The 19936-nt window shown below is 42.1% G+C and overlaps 2 protein-coding genes and 1 long non-coding RNA gene across 7 annotated transcripts; 1 reads left to right on the forward strand and 2 right to left on the reverse strand.

Annotated features, from left to right (window-relative positions):
• Window positions 1–1377: 1377 nt before the first annotated feature.
• On the reverse strand, window positions 1378–4407 carry ccnb2 (cyclin B2). Its single transcript, XM_020113344.2, has 8 exons — window positions 4168–4407; window positions 3945–4058; window positions 3052–3336; window positions 2813–2971; window positions 2502–2738; window positions 2281–2421; window positions 2086–2196; window positions 1378–2009 (listed from the first exon to the last, which is right to left on the reverse strand). The coding sequence occupies exons 1-8, from the start codon at window positions 4192–4194 to the stop codon at window positions 1902–1904; spliced, it is 1182 nt and encodes a 393-aa protein (XP_019968903.2). The 5' UTR covers window positions 4195–4407; the 3' UTR covers window positions 1378–1901.
• Window positions 4159–7137, forward strand: LOC138410799 (uncharacterized). Its single transcript, XR_011243399.1, has 2 exons — window positions 4159–4297; window positions 5311–7137. It is a non-coding gene; the product is annotated as an uncharacterized lncRNA (long non-coding RNA).
• On the reverse strand, window positions 6352–15193 carry kmt5b (lysine methyltransferase 5B). Of its 5 annotated transcripts, none has more exons than XM_069528014.1 (10): window positions 14805–15193; window positions 12282–12537; window positions 12054–12201; window positions 11747–11912; window positions 11554–11663; window positions 11012–11178; window positions 10873–10892; window positions 10631–10767; window positions 10353–10552; window positions 6352–10079 (listed from the first exon to the last, which is right to left on the reverse strand). In XM_069528014.1, the coding sequence occupies exons 2-10, from the start codon at window positions 12448–12450 to the stop codon at window positions 8593–8595; spliced, it is 2604 nt and encodes an 867-aa protein (XP_069384115.1). In that variant the 5' UTR covers window positions 12451–12537; window positions 14805–15193; the 3' UTR covers window positions 6352–8592. The 5 variants fall into 5 exon arrangements, with proteins under 5 accessions (XP_069384115.1, XP_019967033.2, XP_019967034.2 ...); XM_020111474.2 differs by having other exon boundaries at window positions 14751–14810; XM_020111475.2 differs by lacking the exon at window positions 14805–15193 and adding an exon at window positions 14472–14602.
• Window positions 15194–19936: the final 4743 nt, after the last annotated feature.

Genomic DNA, 19936 nt, shown 5'->3' on the forward strand with positions numbered 1-19936 from the left:
ATCTCAGTCTCAGTGAGAAATACAGAGAAACTAAAAACCAATTAATTCTAAGATGAAATGTTTTTAGATTTTCTCTTCGTCTCTGATGTTTGATGGAGAATAAATCTTTATGAGCTAAGCTGCTAAAGTCAGATGGTAAAGTTTGTCTAATGTCTTGATAAAGTGTTTGAAATGTTTTTAGATTTCTGATAAGAAAACTGATTATATGCTAACATTAGCACGATTCAAACGTCTTCCATTTAAGTGCTATGAGGAGACATGAGTGGAGACAGAACTAATGTTGACAAAGATGATTCTTGTGTCTTTAACATAGTGATAAAAGTATAATTTATGAATAACACAAAGTTCTACGAGCGTGAGAGAAACTTAAACCTGCTTCATGTTCTTCATGTGAAAGTGTTGAAGCCTGAAATAAACAGCACACGAGAGTGTGGAGATATTTCTGTTGTCGTGTCTCAGTGAGCTGTGTGTTTGTGTGTGTGTGTGAGTGTGTGTGTGTGTGAGTGTGTGAGTGTGTAGGCAGTGAGGTCAGTCTGAGCACAATACTCCTCCACACACACTCAGACCAGTTAAATGGTTTTATTCTGCGGCCTTGAGAGTCACGGACGTGTTGAACGCAGACGCCTCGTCTCTGCTAAATGTCTGATTGTCTCCATGTGATGATGCAAAGTTCAGAGGTCAAACCAAGCGAGAGGCCGAAGAGTCTCAGTGAGATCCCAGGACGGCCGAGGGATGCTCGGGGTTATTGACAGTGTGTATGTGTGAGAGAGAGAGAGAGAAAGAGAGTGTGTGTGTGAGAGAGTGTGTGTGTGAGAGAGTGTGTGTGTGTGTGTTGACCTCACAGGTTTACATCACTTCACTGTGGCCTAATTCATTTTTCTACAAACAGCGGAATCCTTTACAACAAGTACCTTCATGAAGTACATATACTCAAGTACTGTGAAGAGTTTTCAGGTACTCAAGTTAAGAGTATTTATATTTTATGGTCATTTCTCCTCAAGTACATTTTGGAGGGAAACATTTATATTTATCTGATCGGTGGAATTACTTTATAGAGTTAAAAAAATCAATAACATCTGTGCAGCTGTGTACATTTAGCTGTAAAACTGTTACAGCTATTTTTATATATAGTTATTAAAAGTACCTCAATGACCAACTACAACATTAAACTGATGCAGACGTCAACATTTCAATAAAGTTCCTAGTTTATACATTTTAATGAATGTTTACTTCAGGTATTTGTGTAATTACTTCAGTTTAAGATTAAATCCTGAAATAGATCAAATTGCTAACGTTGCTCTGACGCACATGTTTAAAAGTGGATCACTCACCAGGTTAAAACAAAATCTGGATTAGATAAAAACTCAAACTCTTCAGTTGAACTTAAATTAAACAGATTTATTCAAACAAGAGAATGATATTGCACAGATTGAAAACAGATTAGTTCACATGTTCTTCACACAGGTCAGGCTTCAGGTGTGAGAGAAGTCCCGTCTGTAAATGTCAGTTTTCACTGGAGGTAGAAACATTAGCAGCCGGTGCAACGCTCCAGATTTCTGTTGAGTCCAAAGTCATTCTGGGTAAATACAGACAGTCGTCCTCCAAAGACGCTGCTGCTGATTGAAAGCTGAGGCCACAAAAGATCCAGCGGAGAAAAACAACCGTACCAAGCAGATGAAGCTGAGTCACATCAGATCCTCGGCTCCCACACTGAAGCAGATCAGTGTCAATCTCAGAACCTCGACAGAATCCACTTCACACACTGATGGAAGGAAGAAACTAATTCTGCAACAAAACCAACTTTGCAGCAAAAACTCTGAACAAACGATGTTGATGAAAAATAGTAAAAACATTTTATTAAAATCTAGAACAATCAAACTAAAATAAAGTGCACGCTGTCGTCAGGGGCTGAGCAGAGAAGCCGCCATGTTCTTGATGGTCGATGACTTCAGCTGAGGGATGAGGCTGATCTTCATCAGTTTGCTGCTCGAGTACTTGGTCTTCACGGCCTGCGGAGAAACAAGACGTTCACGTTGGACATCGTCTCTTTTACTCAGAATCCAAACTGCGTCTCGGTCCACTCACCTGGAATTTAGTTTTGCCTTCGTTTACAGTCACTACGTTTTTGGCGATGTGCTGCATGACAGGCTTGAGGTGGGCCTCGTCGTAAGTGGAGTAGTGCTGCTGTGATGGAGACTGACATGAAGAGAGAGGACGAGTTAAACCGTTTGGTTCCAACAGCAAAGAGACGGATTATTAAAGTGTGGGTTAAAGACTGACCCACGACAGCCCCTCGAGCAGCAGCTGAGACAGACACAGGGACGCAGCAGCGACCTCAGAGGGACGATAGTGGACCATGTCGTAGTCAAGGAGGGTGAGCTCCATCAGATACTTGGCCAGAGTGTGTCCCTCCACATCGGCCTGAGACAAACCAGAGACTTTAAACTGTTAATCAGCAAAACTTCATGTCGTCGCTCTATCCGTGTGACAGAGTTTCTCACCTTCGCCACCTTTGACGCCCGTCTGAGGAAGTGCAGCGGGAGAGGACGTCCCAGCTCAAAGTTGAGGCGCCTCAGAACCAGCTGCTCCATCTCCAGAATCTGAGACTTTGTAAAAGCGTTATCTGTGATGTACGCAAAGTCGCCGACCTCCGGAGCGTACATCTCCTCGTATTTACAGGCCACCAGCATGGAGGTCACGCCAACAAGCTGCAGCTTCCTACGAGAGACCGGCTGGACCTGCAGCGCGGCGAGAAAACGTTAAATACCGGGACCAGAAGACGCAGGAGCAAGACGGCACAGACGCTCGGTACCTGCAGGAAACGATCCAGGATGGCGACAGTGAGATACAGAGTCTCCTGCAGCAGCTGGAACCTGGAGTGAACCTGGACCAGCCAGTCGATGAGAAGAGCTCGCATGCGTTCAGTGATTTCATAACCCTGCATGTAGTTCGCTCGGACAGCCTGCTCCACCTGCGGAGCCAGAGCGCGTTTGAATGCACCGCACAAACAGATGAAGAGCGGCGAGTGCGTCTGAGCCGAGCAGGACTCACCTCCAGGACGTGCAGATATTTATAGATATCTTTGACGTACTCTGAGCAGAGCTGCGGCTGGTCCGCGTCCTGCTCGTCCACGTCCTGCACGCTGAGCAGCTGCTCGGAGAAAGCTCGGCAGAGTTCCTGCTCCTCCTTCATGGACACGTCGGCCGGCTCCTCTGGAACTGAGGGGACAGGATGTGCAGCTGCTGGGACCTGAACCGCTGGAGGAACCGTCCGGACCGCGGGTTTGGCTTTCAGGCCACAAGAGGGTTTGGATGATGCTCTGGCTGCTCCGACCCTCTGAGGACACGAGACAGACAAAGTGAGAGTGTGTGTGTGTGTGTGTGTGTGTGTCTCATGTTTTGTCTTCTGTACCAGGGACACTGAGGTCACGTGTCCTGATGGACTCATGAAGAACCGGTTCACTTCACAGCTGATTAAAAACTTTATTGAACCGCAGCGCTGACGTAACGACGCGTCTGTATGATCGCGTTTATTACGTCAAGCGTCTCGTCGTCTTACTCTGGGGGGCCCTCTAGTGGCCACAGGGGCCCTGTGCAGGACCGTTAGCTCCTGTTAGCAAACATTCGCAGAGAAGCTAAAGTTCCTGAGTCAGTTCGCTGACGAACACGCGTGTGAATCACATGTTTCGTGTCTGAACGTGGAGCTCGTTGTGTTTGTTTTGTGGTTTATTAGTTTATCAGTCAAATCTGTTTTTAAAGCAGCATCAGGGAGTTAGCCGTTTGTGGCTAGCAGGGCGATGCTAGCAGGCTTCTCGTGTTAGCCCAGTTAGCCAGTTAGCTTCAGAGCTGAGGCTCCGCAGGATTAATGGTTTGAATCTTTCTAACCGGTGGAAATGTTCGGAGTCGTCCGGTCGAACTCTCCGGACTCTTCCTCCGGCTTCTTACCTTCGTGGCGACGTTTTCTCCGGGGAAGTTGGTGATCTCTCCGAGGGCCCCTCTCCTCCGGGGCCCCGCCGCCGCGGGTTTACCCATCTTCAGCGGGTTGTCTGCGGCGGACAGCTGCTCACGGACACCGACACACGAACCGGGAGAAATCAAACCATTAAACCGGATGAGTCGGTTCTAACGGGAAACATCCGGTGAAGAGACGAACAGGAGAGAAACTCACCGCAGCGCGGAGCTCCACTGACGACATGTTTACTGACGTTGAACCACAGACCCGGGGACTCACTCTGCTTCACTCACATTCACCGACGACAACCGACAACAACCGACCACAGACACGAGACACCGAGCAGGTAAACAACCCAGCTGCTTTCAAATAGCGCCTCCTCGAAGCTGATTGGTCCAAACTCTCGGCCGCTCGCTCCTGATTGGACGACAACGTCAGGTGACAGCTACGTTGGCATTAGTGATCTTCAAAATAAAATGTTTGTTTTAAAAGATGAGTTCACGTGAGGAAGGTGTTGAGACTGTTTATATACTTTATATACTCTTTATATACTTTATATACTCTATATATACTTTATATACTCTTTATATAATCCTTATACTCTTTATATACTCTTTATATACCCCTATATACTCTATATACTTTATATACTCTATATACTCTTTATATACTTTATATACTCTTTATATACTCTTGATCTACTCTTTATATAATCTTTATATACTCTTTATATACTCTATATACTCTATATACTCTTTATATAATCTTTATATACTTTATATAATCTTGATATCTTTATATAATCTTGATCTACTCTTTATATAATCTGTATATAATCTTTATCTACTCTATATACTCTTGATCTACTCTTGATCTACAGTCTATGGTTGAGACAAATGATCTGATTATTCCTCCATGATTTCATTTTATTACAAAACGTTTTTTCTTGATTGAATTGAACCTAATTTTCCTTCAGAAACATGGATTCATTCATGAACCTCTTCAAAACTAATTGTATTTGTATTTTTATTCATTTTATTTATGCTTTATTTCTCCAGTGAAGGTGAATTATTTTCATCAATCAATGAAATGGTTGTTTTCTTGATTCTTTTCTCTATAAATCAAAACTAATATAAAATGTCTCGTCGGTCTCCCACTCTCTGAAATATTCACAGAAGCTGAAACCAGAAATTAGTAACAACTGAAATGATCAATTCATTGTCAAATTGATTAATTGACCAATTATGTCATCTCTAGTAATCAACTCTCAAATGAAAGAGTTCACCTGATTTAATATAAGATTGCTCAGTTTGAGAAGATTATTACTCTGGTAAATGTCTGTGGCCGGGTTTATCACAGGTGTCACTTATCAAAGAGGACAAACAGCTGCTAACCGACCGGACACAGTGGTGGTGGACAAAGACAGAAGACAGCAGCAGGGACAGATGTGTAAATCCCAGCAGACAGTAACATCAGGAAAAAAGAGGACGAGAAGATGGAGATACCAGGAACTGAAAGAACAGATGTGGAAGGTGAAATACAATGTGATCCCTGAGGTGGAGGAAGCTTTAGAGGCTGTGACCCCCCAACTGATGAGGTACAACATCTGGAGCATCTGTCCAGAAGAGCTCAGTCCTAGAAACAGAGACTGAACCGTCCAACTCCCAGAGCTCGGAGCAGCTTGAGAAAGACAAAGCACCCGTGTCCCATTAGTGGGGTGTGAAAACAATCTGACATATAGATGATAGATAAAAATACACACACACACACACATATATATATATGTGTATATATATATATATATATAAAACATTATGTGCATCAACACAGAGTAAAAGCCCAAAAATAAGAATAAGCTTTCTAAAGATGAAGCTTCTGATGAAGTAAAATAATAAACATATATAGTGTAAATTGGTTTTGGTTGTTTCATAGAAATGACTGAAGAATAGAAAAATATAAATCCAGATGAGTTTCTGAGCAGGATGAAAAGACCAAATGAGTAATATTTCGTTCATTTGGACGTTATTTCTGAGAGCTTTGACACAAAGACAGAAACTGAGCCTCAACAGAATAAACTGTCGTTGGAGCTGAGACGAATCTGAGATGTTGAGAAAAAACATCATAAATCCCAGAAAGTTTAATTTGTTAAGTTTAGTCTGAAGGAAAAAGATTTATTTCACTTCACTTTGCATAAATTTGATTCTGTTTAGTTGCTTAAACATTAACTCAGATGATTAGCATGTTGTATATATGGTCAAAATAAATTAGCATGTTGTATATATGGTCAAAATAAATTAGCATGTTGTACATATGGTCAAATAGATTAGCATGTTGTATAGATTAGAGTTTGGATTCACGTGAACATCCAGCAAATGTCAAAACAGGCTCAGAACACAAGAGTCACAAAGAAACTTTATATAGTTTTCAAGTATTCAAAACTGTTAAATAAGTACAAGATGTGTTCACATGATTTACATATTGGACAATATATGCACTGCCCACTTTTAATTCTTTTTACACGTTTTCCCACTACCCACGCAACACGCTAAAATGTCCGCAAACTATTCACATTTGTTTTGCCTTTTTTTCTTTTTTTGCCTTTTTTAATCAATTTGAAATCTCGACAGCTGTCTATTGGACAAAGACCACACAGACGTTATACCTGGAACAGTTTACAGTGTAGGATGGAGACGTCCGACGAAGGGGGGGGCAGACTGAGCCAGGGTCAGAACGGTGATTAGCTGCTGGTGATATGAACAGTACGTGTTAACACAAGAAAAGTGGGTTAACATTCGAAACCACTGTTGATCCCTTGATGTGTCGACTTCCACACAACAAACATAAAATAATATACAGAAGGACTGAAGCTGCTGAGTCGTGTCAGTATTTCAGGGAGGTGGCTTCAACGTTTTCATTCCCATTGATTGGTTGCGTCACAAATTTGGTCTAAATGTGTCAAAAAGCTCTTTAAGGCACCGAATGCTGTGGATCGACAGTTTGACATTTTGGAAACAAGGAAAATGCACAAAAACAAACAGGCTGAAGATCAGAGAGGAAACAGGTGTTTCTCTACGGAGCTCTGGCCTTTTAAAGTTAATGCTGCCTCGTCCTCCCAACAGGTAAACAGGAGAGAAACTCAAACATTGCATGGAAATAAAAAGTAGCACCACAGAGAAAATAAGAAAATATGATTCTAATCCTAAAAGAAACCTTTTCAACAGGATGTTCCTCCTCGAGACTCTGATGAACATGGACGCCTGTTAACTTCAGAGCTGCAACTACAAATCAGATTCATTCGTGTGACGGAGGTGGCGTCTTCAAACGTTTCCCTTGGACCGAAAAACTAAATCATTGAGCTTATGACCACGGAAGATTTCAATCCAACAGGAAAAAAAAACAAAGTCATGTTTGAGAAAGTGAAACCAGAGAAATTTTACATATTTCCTTGAATTGAAAAAGACAATTAATTCGGAGTCGTGTGCAGAAGTCGCAGCTCTGGGTAGATCTAGGATCTCTGCATCTAGATTTAGGTAGAAAAACAATAAGACGTGACTTGAGGAACTGTCATGATTTATCTGAGGGACGTGAGCCAGTCTTTCTGTACATTACTTTTAGAGACTTAAAAAAGCTTAGGTAGCCTTTACATGTGGATTACCATGTTCTCACTTGTAAAACGGTGTTGAACTACCATGTGTGCCATGTCACCATTATACCACAAAAACTCAGGTCCTTTTCATTTCCCTACATCTGTGATTATAAACCTCGTGTGCTTCGTTTTATTTGAATTCTGCAGCGTAGTGGATTCATCAGCAGCCTCTGGATGAGCTGCTGGGCGTCGATGGAGGAAAATAATTGTGCGACTCCGTTAATTCTTTCGTCTGATGACGCTGTAGACACAGACGGAGCTCCTCTGCTCACTGTGGAGACGGGTGTTTCCTGGTGAATCAACATCAGAGCCATCGAAATAAAAAGATCAACTCTGTTTCACTGGTTTAAATGATGAAATGACTTCTACACGATTAACTTAAACAATAAATAATGCTGATAACTGAAGATTCACTGAAACTCAAGTGGTTCTTTAAGGATAATGGAAACATGGCACCAAGTGAACCGCCTGGTCTTATAATGCCTCTGGACCGAGCGCACCACACCGCACGTTCAGCGTGGTTCGCCACACAAGTTACAAACTATGAGACAAAAATCTAAACTTCAATAAAAACCTGCCTATGAGACAGAGGGGATAGTCACCATACTGTACAGTTTCTACAATATCCATGTCCATTATGAATATATCAAGTGCATTCACTTGAAGGAAAAGTTCGACTTAAAACAAATCCTTGTTTTTCACTTTTCAAACAGGCCGAATTGTTCAGAAACAACAAAGATAAATTTTTGCACTTCAGCTTGATCGATTTAATTTGTCTTGATCAGAGCTGAAACGACACGTACTGATGAAAACAAGTGAAGTGAAGAACAGAGATTTGTTTTAGGTCGACATCGCCCTCCAGTAACGTTCATTCAGATTCTCATTCTGTCAGCAATTTGTTTTTAAATTACTGTACTTCTTTTACATCAACACAACAGTTGATTAGCGAGTTGTCTTTATTTACAGGGAAAGGTGGAAGCGATGAGCTCCACAGCTTATGCATTGAGCCTCAGAGACTGATCCTCTCTCCTCCTGGAGGAGATATCGATGTCTATGGAGTCTTTACCCACAATGAGTCGCAGCCGCTTCGCTGGAGGAAGTGGAATGAAATCGTCTTCGAACTCGTTGTCGAAGTAGTCGTCGTCATCCTCCTCTTCCTCGTCGTCGTCGTCGTCCTCCTCTTCAGACGAAGGTTCGGCCAGGACTTTTTGGGTCCGATGTCCACCGTTCCTGGCCTCCAGACTCTGACCCATGTCCCCGTTAAAGGACATCTGTTCGGCCCGTGTCTGGGATATTCTCCGCGCATCGTCCTCTCTCTTCAGCTGGATCTTCAGCTTGGTGGAGTTACTGTGGACCACAGGGGCAAAGCCGTTATTCAGTTTGGCGATGTACGAGCTGCCCTTGTCCTTGTCGTGGTCTTTGCTGAACTTAATGCTGATTTTGCTGGAAGAGGCGGAGTTGACCGTAGAGGCCGAAAGGTTGGAGGAGCCGATGGTATCGTTGGGATCGTTAGTTTTGCTACTGCTGCTGTCCCTCCGCCGGCGGAGTGTCAGTTTGGGGATGCCCGTGTTGTTCTCCAGAATCAGCTGTGCATCATAACGAGTGATCTGACGTTTCTTCTTCCCCTTGTCCTGCGACCGACAGCCACTCTTACCCTTGTCCCTGCGCAGGGATTTGCTGCCATTGGAAACCCCGTTGTAGTCCCTGTGTCGCTCGGCGATGCTCAGCAGCACGTTGCCACAGTCTGAGTAATTAGCGTTGTGGCCAGCAGCCACGGGCATGTACGGCTCGCCATACGGGTCCTCGCATTTAATCGTCCGCTCGGTCCTGAGCCGCGTCACCCGTTTCCGCCTGGTGCAGGAGCCTCTTCTGGCGTAGCTGGAATCTAATGCCGGCTGCTCCAGTCCCGCTCCATGGCGGAGATACTCCTCCATGTCAGCTGGCTCTGTTTTAATGACCACTCCACCAGGGACTGGGCTCAAGCCGTCCATGGCACTGGGCTCCAGCTTAACGCCAGCTGCTGTTTCCTGGGCTTTCACAAGGGTCCTTGTGGACCTGCGAGTTCTGTATGTCGAACACTGGCTGCCCTCGCTGCTTTGCACAACTTGTAAGTTGCCATTTTCCTTGGCAGCATGACGGGTGAGGCAGCCCCGCGGGCCTAGTGTCTGCTGCCCCAGCTCCTGTCCGTCCTTCTCCTTTTTGACGGTGACACCTTTACACAGCGACACCTTTGAGTCCCTGAGACCCAGCTGGCAAGTCTCTCCTTTGGCCAACACCTTGGGCTCTGCACCCCTCCTCCGACACCGCAACTGGACTTTACTTAGTGAAGGTTTGGATTGGGATTTTAGTCTCTTTGGTACCCTGTTATTGTTCACACGACCTTGTTTTGAACATGAGGTAGTAAGGGCTCTCGACAAAGTCTGTCTGGTCTGAGTCCTGTTTTTGTACTTCAGGCCAGATGAGGATGTTCTTTTTCTGGCAGCTGTAGAAGAGTCATATATTTAATATTATGCACTGACAACCATATGTGAAACTTACCTGTACATGTGTGGGCTGGGTTTGCTGTACAAAAAAGTATTTTCTGAATAATAATAATAAAGAATCACATTCAAGACATTCATTAATGTGCAGTACATAATCTATTGCTCAGCTACAATACATGTAAATAAATAACATGGCTGCCGTCACCACTGTGTTTGTTGCATGGATCTCTTCAGAACTTCAATGACTGTGGCAGCAGCAGGTCGTGACTTACATTGATGTGTTTTTGGCATTTCCTGAGAGTCTACATCTGTGTGGGAGCCGACAGAGTGACTGTCCGAGCTCCGGTTTCCTTCCCCCAGCTTCTTCAGTCTGTTCAGACGCTTGTCGGTCTCCCGCAGCCCGTACTTGCTGTTGATCACCGGCACTTCCACTGGCAGTCCAGCTTTGGATTTGAAAGCACCGGTACCCCGTCTGCTCAACAACAACAATAACCCTTCATCACAGCTTCAGGAGAGTCTACATCCTACAGTGCATCGGTCGTTCACCTACCGTTCACATGTGTAGCATTCACAAAATTCATTGTTTTCACCAAAAAAACCATCGCCGTAGTAACAAGAGATTTCCTCTCCCGGTTCAATGTCCCTCAAAACCTTCACACAGGCCGTGTCTCGTCCTGTCGATACAAACTAAACAAACGAGAAACAATTACGATTTGTTGGTTTACTTTCAAGTTCAACAGCAGCTGAACCAGTCGCTCATAGTTTCCTCAGACACGTTAAACTGGAGCCTACCTTGCAGTTTGGTCGACAATCTTCAGGAGAAAAAGGGAGAAAAGAGAAATTAGTGCAACACTTCTGCTGATTCAGGAATCTCAATGTGTAGCTGCAGCACTAACGACGCTCGGTCCTCAGAGATATCAAAGATTAATACCGTGATTGATGAAGGCAGCTGGCCCCAACCAGAGCTGTGCACAGTTCTTACGGGTTGAATACATGACGCTAAAGTCATTCTCCCCGTGTCGGAGCAGCATGTTCTCCTCGCTCTCCGACAGCTCAGCGATGCATCCCACCAGATACTCGATCTTATCATTTCTCTTCCTGTAAAACAAAAAAGGTTAATTACAGATTACATCAGGAGGCTGAATGACTCTTTCACACTTTAAGAAACGGACTGAGTTCACGTCTGTAAAGCTGAAACAATAAGTCACTTTACTGATTTGTCAATGGAAGAAAATTAATGAACATTCATGGATTAATTGATTGTTTCAGTTATTTTTCAACCAAAATTGAATCCAGGTTCTCTGAGGTGTTGGGGGGGGGGGCTGTTTTAATAACTATAAATGCAAATCATTATATTCAAGCTGCTGACTGGACACAGGTAATCTGAAGATGCCACCATGGGAGATTTTTAACAGAATAATAAACTGTGAAAAGTTGCAGTTATAGATATTTGTTGAAGCAAAATGAACCAACCATTCCTTCGTTGCCACAATTTTAGCTCCATTTTGCTCTGATGAATAACGATTACAAGGGAGAATCTCAAAGCCGCTGTCTGTGGCAAACATCCGCAGATACACAAACACCTGTGAAGACACAACATTAGTTATCGGAGTGTTATTTGTGGTGCTGATAGAAAAACTGAGCGGATATGTGATAATAGTTTTACATGTTGCTTGAAGAGCTTCTCTTGGGCTTTCGTCTTGTGGATAAAAAGATTTCGGGACCAGTCTCCTGTTGTCAGAGCTCTGAAAGCTTTCTCCAAGTTGTCATGTTTCTTGAAGCGCTCGATGATTTCTTTCAGCTCCTCTTGTCTTCCCTTAATCGGTCGAAATCTGTGGGGACACAGTAATGTCAAAAACCTTAATATGAAATAAAGTGCAACCAAATCTAAAGAGAAACATCTGTGCACATTCATTCATTTGACTGTGAAGAGACTGCTCCACCATAAATTCCCCTGTGATGAATCTGCTGACCTGGTGTTCATTTTATGAGTCTGAAAGCCCAGATAAGGATCCAGGATGAGGCTCGTGGTCAGATCATCATTCTCACACAGCTCCTTGGCAGTCATTCCTGAGGAGGGCACATAGCGCCTCTCTGCCTCCAGACTGGCTGCACTAAACCCTGTAAACAGCAAACACAGGGTTAACAATATGTAAATGCTAAAGAATCTAGACATTTGTCAACACGCCGTTCAAACTCACTGCGGCTACATCTTCGGTTTCTGGGGTGGGTTTTGTTGTGGCGCAGGGATGTCCGCTGTGAATGCTGAGAGCGAGTCTGGCTCTGGCTCACAGGTTGCTCGCTGGTCAACTTGTTTCCGTGTCGTCTGCCATTTAATACCATGTTCTTGGATTCGCCCAACCACTTCATGCCCACAAGCCCCCTGGTCCAGTTGCATTTAGTCTCTGAGTTTAAGAAACACTCGAGTGGGGAAGACTGTGGTCTAAAGTTTGAAACCTGCGTGCAAAGCAGAAGCAACAAATGTTACTACATGCACAGTCAATGCATTTCATTATTTCAGACTTACGATATACAAAACTAAGATGGATGGAAACAGCAGATGGATGTGTTGCCAGCTCAGACTGAGGGAAAAATATTTATTCATATAAGTGAGGATGAGAACTTAACTCTTCTCACTGAGGGAGGAATTAGCTCGGATGCTAAGTGCCTGAGCTCTTAATGAAATATTTTCTGTTCAGGCAACATGAACATCACATCCATGTAACTCTGGTGGTAACACACACACTACATGGCTCTGGCAGCACGCAACATTTGCCCACATTTAGCTAGTAGCTACAGCAAACTCAGTCTACATGACAACAAAATGCCTAAAGCCAAATGTCTGAATGTGTGGCTGTAGTTCACACAAAGATTCCAACTCTGGGACACGGGGCGAATCTTTGAAGACAGTTCCGTGTAAAGGGGACACGAGAAACTTAATGAAGCACCTGGCGACACACATGTGAAAGCAGAGAGAGGCAGTTTGACAGTTGTGTGACCTCATGACAACCACGTCAGCTGGCAGTGTGGGTGTCTCTGATCTTATCTCCGACACTTGTTTTTTGTTTTCTTGAAGAAGTTCTGGGATCATTTCAGCACCGGAACCGTTTAAAGTATCAATTTCACACCAGAAAAATCCCAAACGACACCAAACAACCTGAACAACTTGCCGTGTTCACACTTTGCATTAATATAAAGTAATATAATTTAACTGGATCTGACAGATTCACTCATTCACAGATGTAGTGTGAGGAAGTACATGTCTCTGACTTCACTGAACTCTGCCAAACAATATCCAGCAGGAGATCCAGAGTCACAGCAGCTAAATAAAGTTAAACATCAGTGTCGACATGGAGGAAGGCACCGATCAATCACACAGTAAAGTGTGTATATATATATATTATACTGCCAGTACCAGCTGATAGTACCAGCTGCTGCACAGAAAACTACTTCACCCAGTGGTGCCTGAGGCCCTGCAGCGCCGCTCAGTGGTAACCCCTGGTACAGCACTGGCTGACTGTCAAGTGCAACAGTAACGTCGGTGTTTTCTCCAAACACACGAATAAAGTGTGAGTGTGTTAACGTCATCAAACCCCACGAACACGTCCCTTTGTGTTCGGCCGCAGGACAACGGCAGGCTGTGGACACCGGGACACACCGGGACACCGGGGTGTAACTTCAAACCCGTGAACGCGTCGCCACAAGCCTCGTTTCACCAGTAATCGATGCATAAAAGCTTATAGTATTAGCTGCGAGCTAACGTTAGCCTCCACCACACACACACCGGGCTGAGGGAGGCGGTGGGGACCCGAAGGCCACAGCGCCAGATGAGGCCGAGGCTGTCGGAGTGATCACCTCGGCTCGCATTGTTTGCTAACAACTGCCGTTCCTCCACCCAACCGCTGCGTTAGCACGATGCTAACAACCAGCGGAGACACCGGGGAGATGCTCGGCCCCGGAGATTAGCTTCCTCCGCCGGGCTGGGATCAATGATGCTGCACATGAGGAGGTTCGGGAGGCACCAGGAGCTCACACGTTCAATACAAAGACACGAGAGCACGATGATGGTGACGCTGGTTCAGAACCGCACACAGTTACCGTCACAACAATTACACACTGACCGTGGATCTCAGCGGGCTCCCGAGGGTTCCACCCTCCGTGTGAACATCCAAACTAAACGAATAAAGAGCAGTTTGTGATCCATCTTCTGTTCACAACACAAACCTTCTCTCACACGGTCCGTCTGCAGCTGCAAACTTAACTTCCGCAGGTTGCTAGCTTAGCATTAGCTAGCACAGTCTAAAAAGCCCCACATCAGCCCCTCACCCTCAGCACAGTTAGCATTTATCACTGTAACGATATGAACACTGCTGATAATCAACTGTTCCCACCAGAACCGTTCGCTGCTCACATGTCCCGGGGAGAGATGCTAACTGCTGCCGACCTGCAGTCCACCGGAGCACTGCAGCTAGCAGCGTTAGCTCTGGGTGTCTGGTGTGGAAGCTATTCGCTAGCTTAGCAGGCTAACTAAAGGAAATTAAAAGTTAATGTTGGCGTGTGTCCCGATGCAGACGAGTTCTACCAGAACCTACGCTGGTGGACCCGCGGAGGTTCTGTTGTGAATCAGGAGAACAGTGAAGGAACCTCACAGCGTTTTCACGCGTTCTTACGTTAAATGTCCCGAGTCCACAGCAGCGACACAAGCAGACACACACGGTACTCACACTGTGGTTCTGTACAGCACGGCCCGCTGCAGCACTTCAGAACCGGTCCTGGTTCCACAGCCTGAACGAAAATATCACAGCAAACACATTATTTAGAAATTAACATTAAAATTCAAGATGGCGGCGCAGCACAGGGGAGAGGGAGAGAAAGGCGCAGCACCGCCATCCTAAAGAAAATAGACCCAACCAACACGCAGCCGCTCTCAGGCGTGTGGACGGAAATACGAGAACCAGACACAGAACCCACGGTTCCGTCTGACGCCGAGAACCAGAACCTTAGAGAACACGTGTTCACAGCGTTAGTGGCGAAATGTCGGAGATCGTTATCGAGTTTGTGGCTGTGACAGTCGGATGTACACAAAAGTAGTTCTGCATAAACAAACCTCTTTACGCTTCCTACGGATCCAGCGGAGAGATACTGATGGTGATTCTGCCTGTGGCCCTGACCCTGTGGAGAACCTCATTAAAACTAGATAGAACCTCAATAAAACAAGATAGAACCTCATTAAAACAAGATAGAACCTCTGTAGAACAAGATAGAACCTCATTAAAACAAGATAGAACCTCTGTAGAACAAGATAGAGCCTCATTAAAACAAGATAGAACCTCATTAAAACTAGATAGAACCTCATTAAAACAAGATAGAACCTCAATAAAACAAGATAGAACCTCATTAAAACAAGATAGAACCTCAGTAAAACAAGATAGAACCTCTGTAGAACAAGATAGAACCTCATTAAAACTAGATAGAACCTCATTAGAACAAGATAGAACCTCATTAAAACTAGATAGAACCTCATTAAAACTAGATAGAACCTCATTAAAACTAGATAGAACCTCATTAAAACTAGATAGAACCTCATTAAAACAAGATAGAACCTCAGTAAAACAAGATAGAACCTCTGTAGAACAAGATAGAACCTCATTAGAACTAGATAGAACCTCATTAGAACAAGATAGAACCTCATTAAAACAAGATAGAACCTCAATAAAACTAGATAGAACGTCATTAAAACAAGATAGAACCTCTGTAGAACAAGATAGAACCTCATTAAAACAAGATAGAACCTCATTAAAACTAGATAGAACCTCATTAAAACAAGATAGAACCTCTGTAGAACAAGATAGAACCTCATTAAAACTAGATAGAACCTCATTAAAACTAGATAGAACCTCATTAAAACTAGATAGAACCTCATTAAAACAAGATAGAACCTCTGTAGAACAAGATAGAACCTCATTAAAACTAGATAGAACCTCATTAAAACTAGTTAGAACCTCATTAAAACAAGATAGAACCTCTGTAGAACAAGATAGAACCTCATTAAAACTAGATAGAACCTCATTAAAACAAGATAGAACCTTAATAAAACTAGATAGAACGTCATTAAAACAAGATAGAACCTCATTAAAACTAGATAGAACCTCATTAAAACAAGATAGAACCTCATTAAAACAAGATAGAACCTCATTAAAACTAGATAGAACCTCATTAAAACTAGATAGAACCTCATTAAAACAAGATAGAACCTCATTAAAATAAGATAGAACCTCTGTAGAACAAGATAGAACCTCATTAAAACAAGATAGAACCTCATTACAACAAGATAGAACCTCATTAAAACAAGATAGAACCTCTGTAGAACAAGAACGAACCTCATTAAAATAAGATAGATCCTCAATACAACAAGATAACACCTCTGTAGAACAAGATAGAACCTCGTTAAAACAAGATAGAACCTCTGTAGAACAAGATAGAACCTCATTAAAACAAGATAGAACCTCTGTAGAACAAGATAGAACATCATTAAAACAAGATAGAACCTCTGTAGAACAAGATAGAACCTCAATAAAACTAGATAGAACCTCAGTAGAACAAGATAGAACCTCATTAAAACAAGATAGAACCCCATTAAAACAAGATAGAACCTCTGTAGAACAAGATAGAACCTCAATAAAACTAGATAGAACCTCAGTAGAACAAGATAGAACCTCATTAAAACAAGATAGAACCCCATTAAAATAAGATAGAACCTCATTAAAACAAGATAGAACCCCTGTAGAACAAGATAGAACCTCAGTAAAACAAGATAGAACCTCTGTAGAACAAGATAGATCCTCATTAAAACAAGATAGAACCTCTGTAGAACAAGATAGAACCTCAGTAGAACAAGATGGAACCTCATTAAAACAAGATAGAACCCCATTAAAATAAGATAGAACCTCATTAAAACAAGATAGAACCTCTGTAGAACAAGATAGAACCTCATTAAAACAAGATAGAACCCCATTAAAACAAGATAGAACCTCATTAAAACAAGATAGAACCTCAAAAAAACAAGGCAGAACCTCAATAGAACAAGATAGAACCTCAATAAAACAAGATAGAACCTCTGTAGAACAAGATACAACTTAATTAAAACAAGATAGAACCTCACTAAAACAAGATAGAACCTCATTAAAACAAGATAGAACCTCAGTAGAACAAGATAGAACCTCATTAAAACAAAATAGAACCTCTATAGAACAAGATAGAACCTCATTAAAACAAGATAGAACCTCAGTAGAACAAGATAGAACCTCATTAAAACAAGATAGAACCTCTGTAGAACAAGATAGAACCTCATTAAACAAGACAGAACCTCAATAAAACAAGATAGAACCTCTGTAGAACAAGATAGAACCTCATTAAAACAAGATAGAACCTCATTAAAACAAGATAGAACCTCAATAAAACAAGATAGAACCTTATTAAAACAAGATAGAACCTCAGTAGAATAAGATAGAACCTCATTAAAACAAGATAGAACCTCGATAAAACAAGATAGAACCTCAGTAGAACAATATAGAACCTCATTAAAACAAGATAGAACCTCAGTAGAACAATATAGAACCTCAGTACAACAAGATAGAACCTCATTAAAAGAGGATAGAACCTTGATAAAACAAGATAGAATCTCAGTAGAACAAGATAGAATCTCAGTACAACAAGATAGAACCTCATTAAAACAAGATAGAACCTTGATAAGACAAGATAGAACCTCAGTAGAACAATATAGAACCTCATTAAAACAAGATAGAACCTCAGTAGAACAAGATAGAACCTCAGTAGAACAAGAAAGAACCTCATTAAAACAAGGTAGAACCTCAGTAGAACAAGATACAACCTCAATAAAACAAGATAGATCCTCAATACAACAAGATAGATCCTCGATAAAACAAGATAGAACCTCAGTTGAACAAGATAGAACCTCAATAAAACAAGCTAGAACCTCAAATAAACAAGATAGAACCTCAGTATAACAAGATTGAACCTCAATAAAAGAAGATAGAACCTCATTAAAACAAGATAGAACATCATTAAAATGAGGTAGTACCTCAGTAGAACAAGATATAACCTCAATAAAACAAGATAGAACCTCATTAAAACAAGATAGAACCTCATCAAAACAATGTAGAACTTCATTAAAACAAGGTAGAACCTCAGAAGAACAAGATAGATCCTCAATAAAACAAGGTAGAACCTCAATAGAACAAGATAGAACCTCAATAAAACAAGGTAGAACCTCATTAAAACAAGATAGAACCTCATTAAAATAAGATAGAACCTCAGTAGAACATGGTAGAACCACAGAAGAACATGATATAACCTCATTAAAACAAGCTGGAACCTCAGTAGAACATGGTAGAACCATAGAAGAACACGATACAGCCTTATTAAAACCACAGAAAACCTCAGGCTCATAACTTAAATGTATAAATATGCAACATATATGATATGTTGTACTATGTGCGTGTAAATGTATGTACATGTATGTAAATGTAGAAACATGTATGTACATGCACCATCATACCAACCTCGTTTTTTCCTGTTATTTATTTATTCTGTGGTTCGATTCCGGGTCAATAAATCAAATCTCATTGAATCAACAAGTCGAGGAGACAACAAAACAACACAACCACATAAAGACACAATATAAAGAGATTTAACAACAACACAATGTGAAACCTTTACAAACAGATGCAAAATGTGATAAATGAGGAAAACGGATACAAAACCAGAAGAAAAACGTCAAAGCTACAAGGAGACGAAAAATAATGTAGAAAAATGTAAAGCAATGCAAAACCAACACAAAGCATTAAATAATATCTACAAAGAAATACACACTAGGTGCAATTTATGAGGGAGAAGTAATTCATGCAATAATCATAACCGGCCTGTCCGACCCTCTGTTCATCACACGGTCACACTCAATGAAAAATCCTTCTTTTATTATTTTTAACGTTTATAACACAAGAGAAATGATCCAGAGCCTCTGACGTCAGACTGAGTAAAAGTGTGTGGGATCTAACGACATCTAGTGGTGAGGTTGCAGATTTCCACCAGTATAATAAAGCCGCTCCTCTTAAAGGCGTGGTCAGTGTCCTCAGAATATTATCTTTAATGTCTGCTGATGAATCAACATGGGATGCTCATTCTAGTTATATATGTTATAGTAATACATGTTATAGATAATCCTGGCGTGTTTCCTGTTAGTTTTGATAAACACACACTTTCTCCTGTACACTTTAACTTCCTGTGGCAAATAGTGGAGGAACTTTTGTTTCCTATTTTTATATTTATACTTGCACAAATACACCACAGCAAATTCTATGTGTAAACCTGCCTTGCAATAAAACCTGATTCTGACATCAACAATGGATGAATTAAAAGGCAAATATATATAAATCTGTTCACTTTTTAACATCAGACCTATAATTGACACCACTGACTGATGAGGTCATGTATGTACTCGAGTACATCAGTACACTCAACACTTTATCTTCGGTGTCACCTGCCAGATAGACAGAGCAACATTATGTATTTACTACTTTTTGGCTATGGCCTCCAAGAGAAGACAAGATCTGGGGCAGACAGGAGCCACACAAAGGAATCCCTGAGATGTTCTGGGTTCAAGGGCCAAACATCTGTGAAGGCGGCTCCCAGCTGAAGACCCTGCATCTGGAGGAACATCATCAGCCTGTCTCTAAATAACTGTGAATTGATTGAACTAAATGCTAACTCCTCCTCAGCTCAGGATGTAAAAACAGTATCATCTTGAGCTGCTGTGAGATTTTTGGAATTAGTTTTC

Source organism: Paralichthys olivaceus, chromosome 1 (genome assembly GCF_024713975.1).
Source record: "Paralichthys olivaceus isolate ysfri-2021 chromosome 1, ASM2471397v2, whole genome shotgun sequence".
Classification (NCBI taxonomy): Eukaryota; Metazoa; Chordata; class Actinopteri; order Pleuronectiformes; family Paralichthyidae; genus Paralichthys; species Paralichthys olivaceus.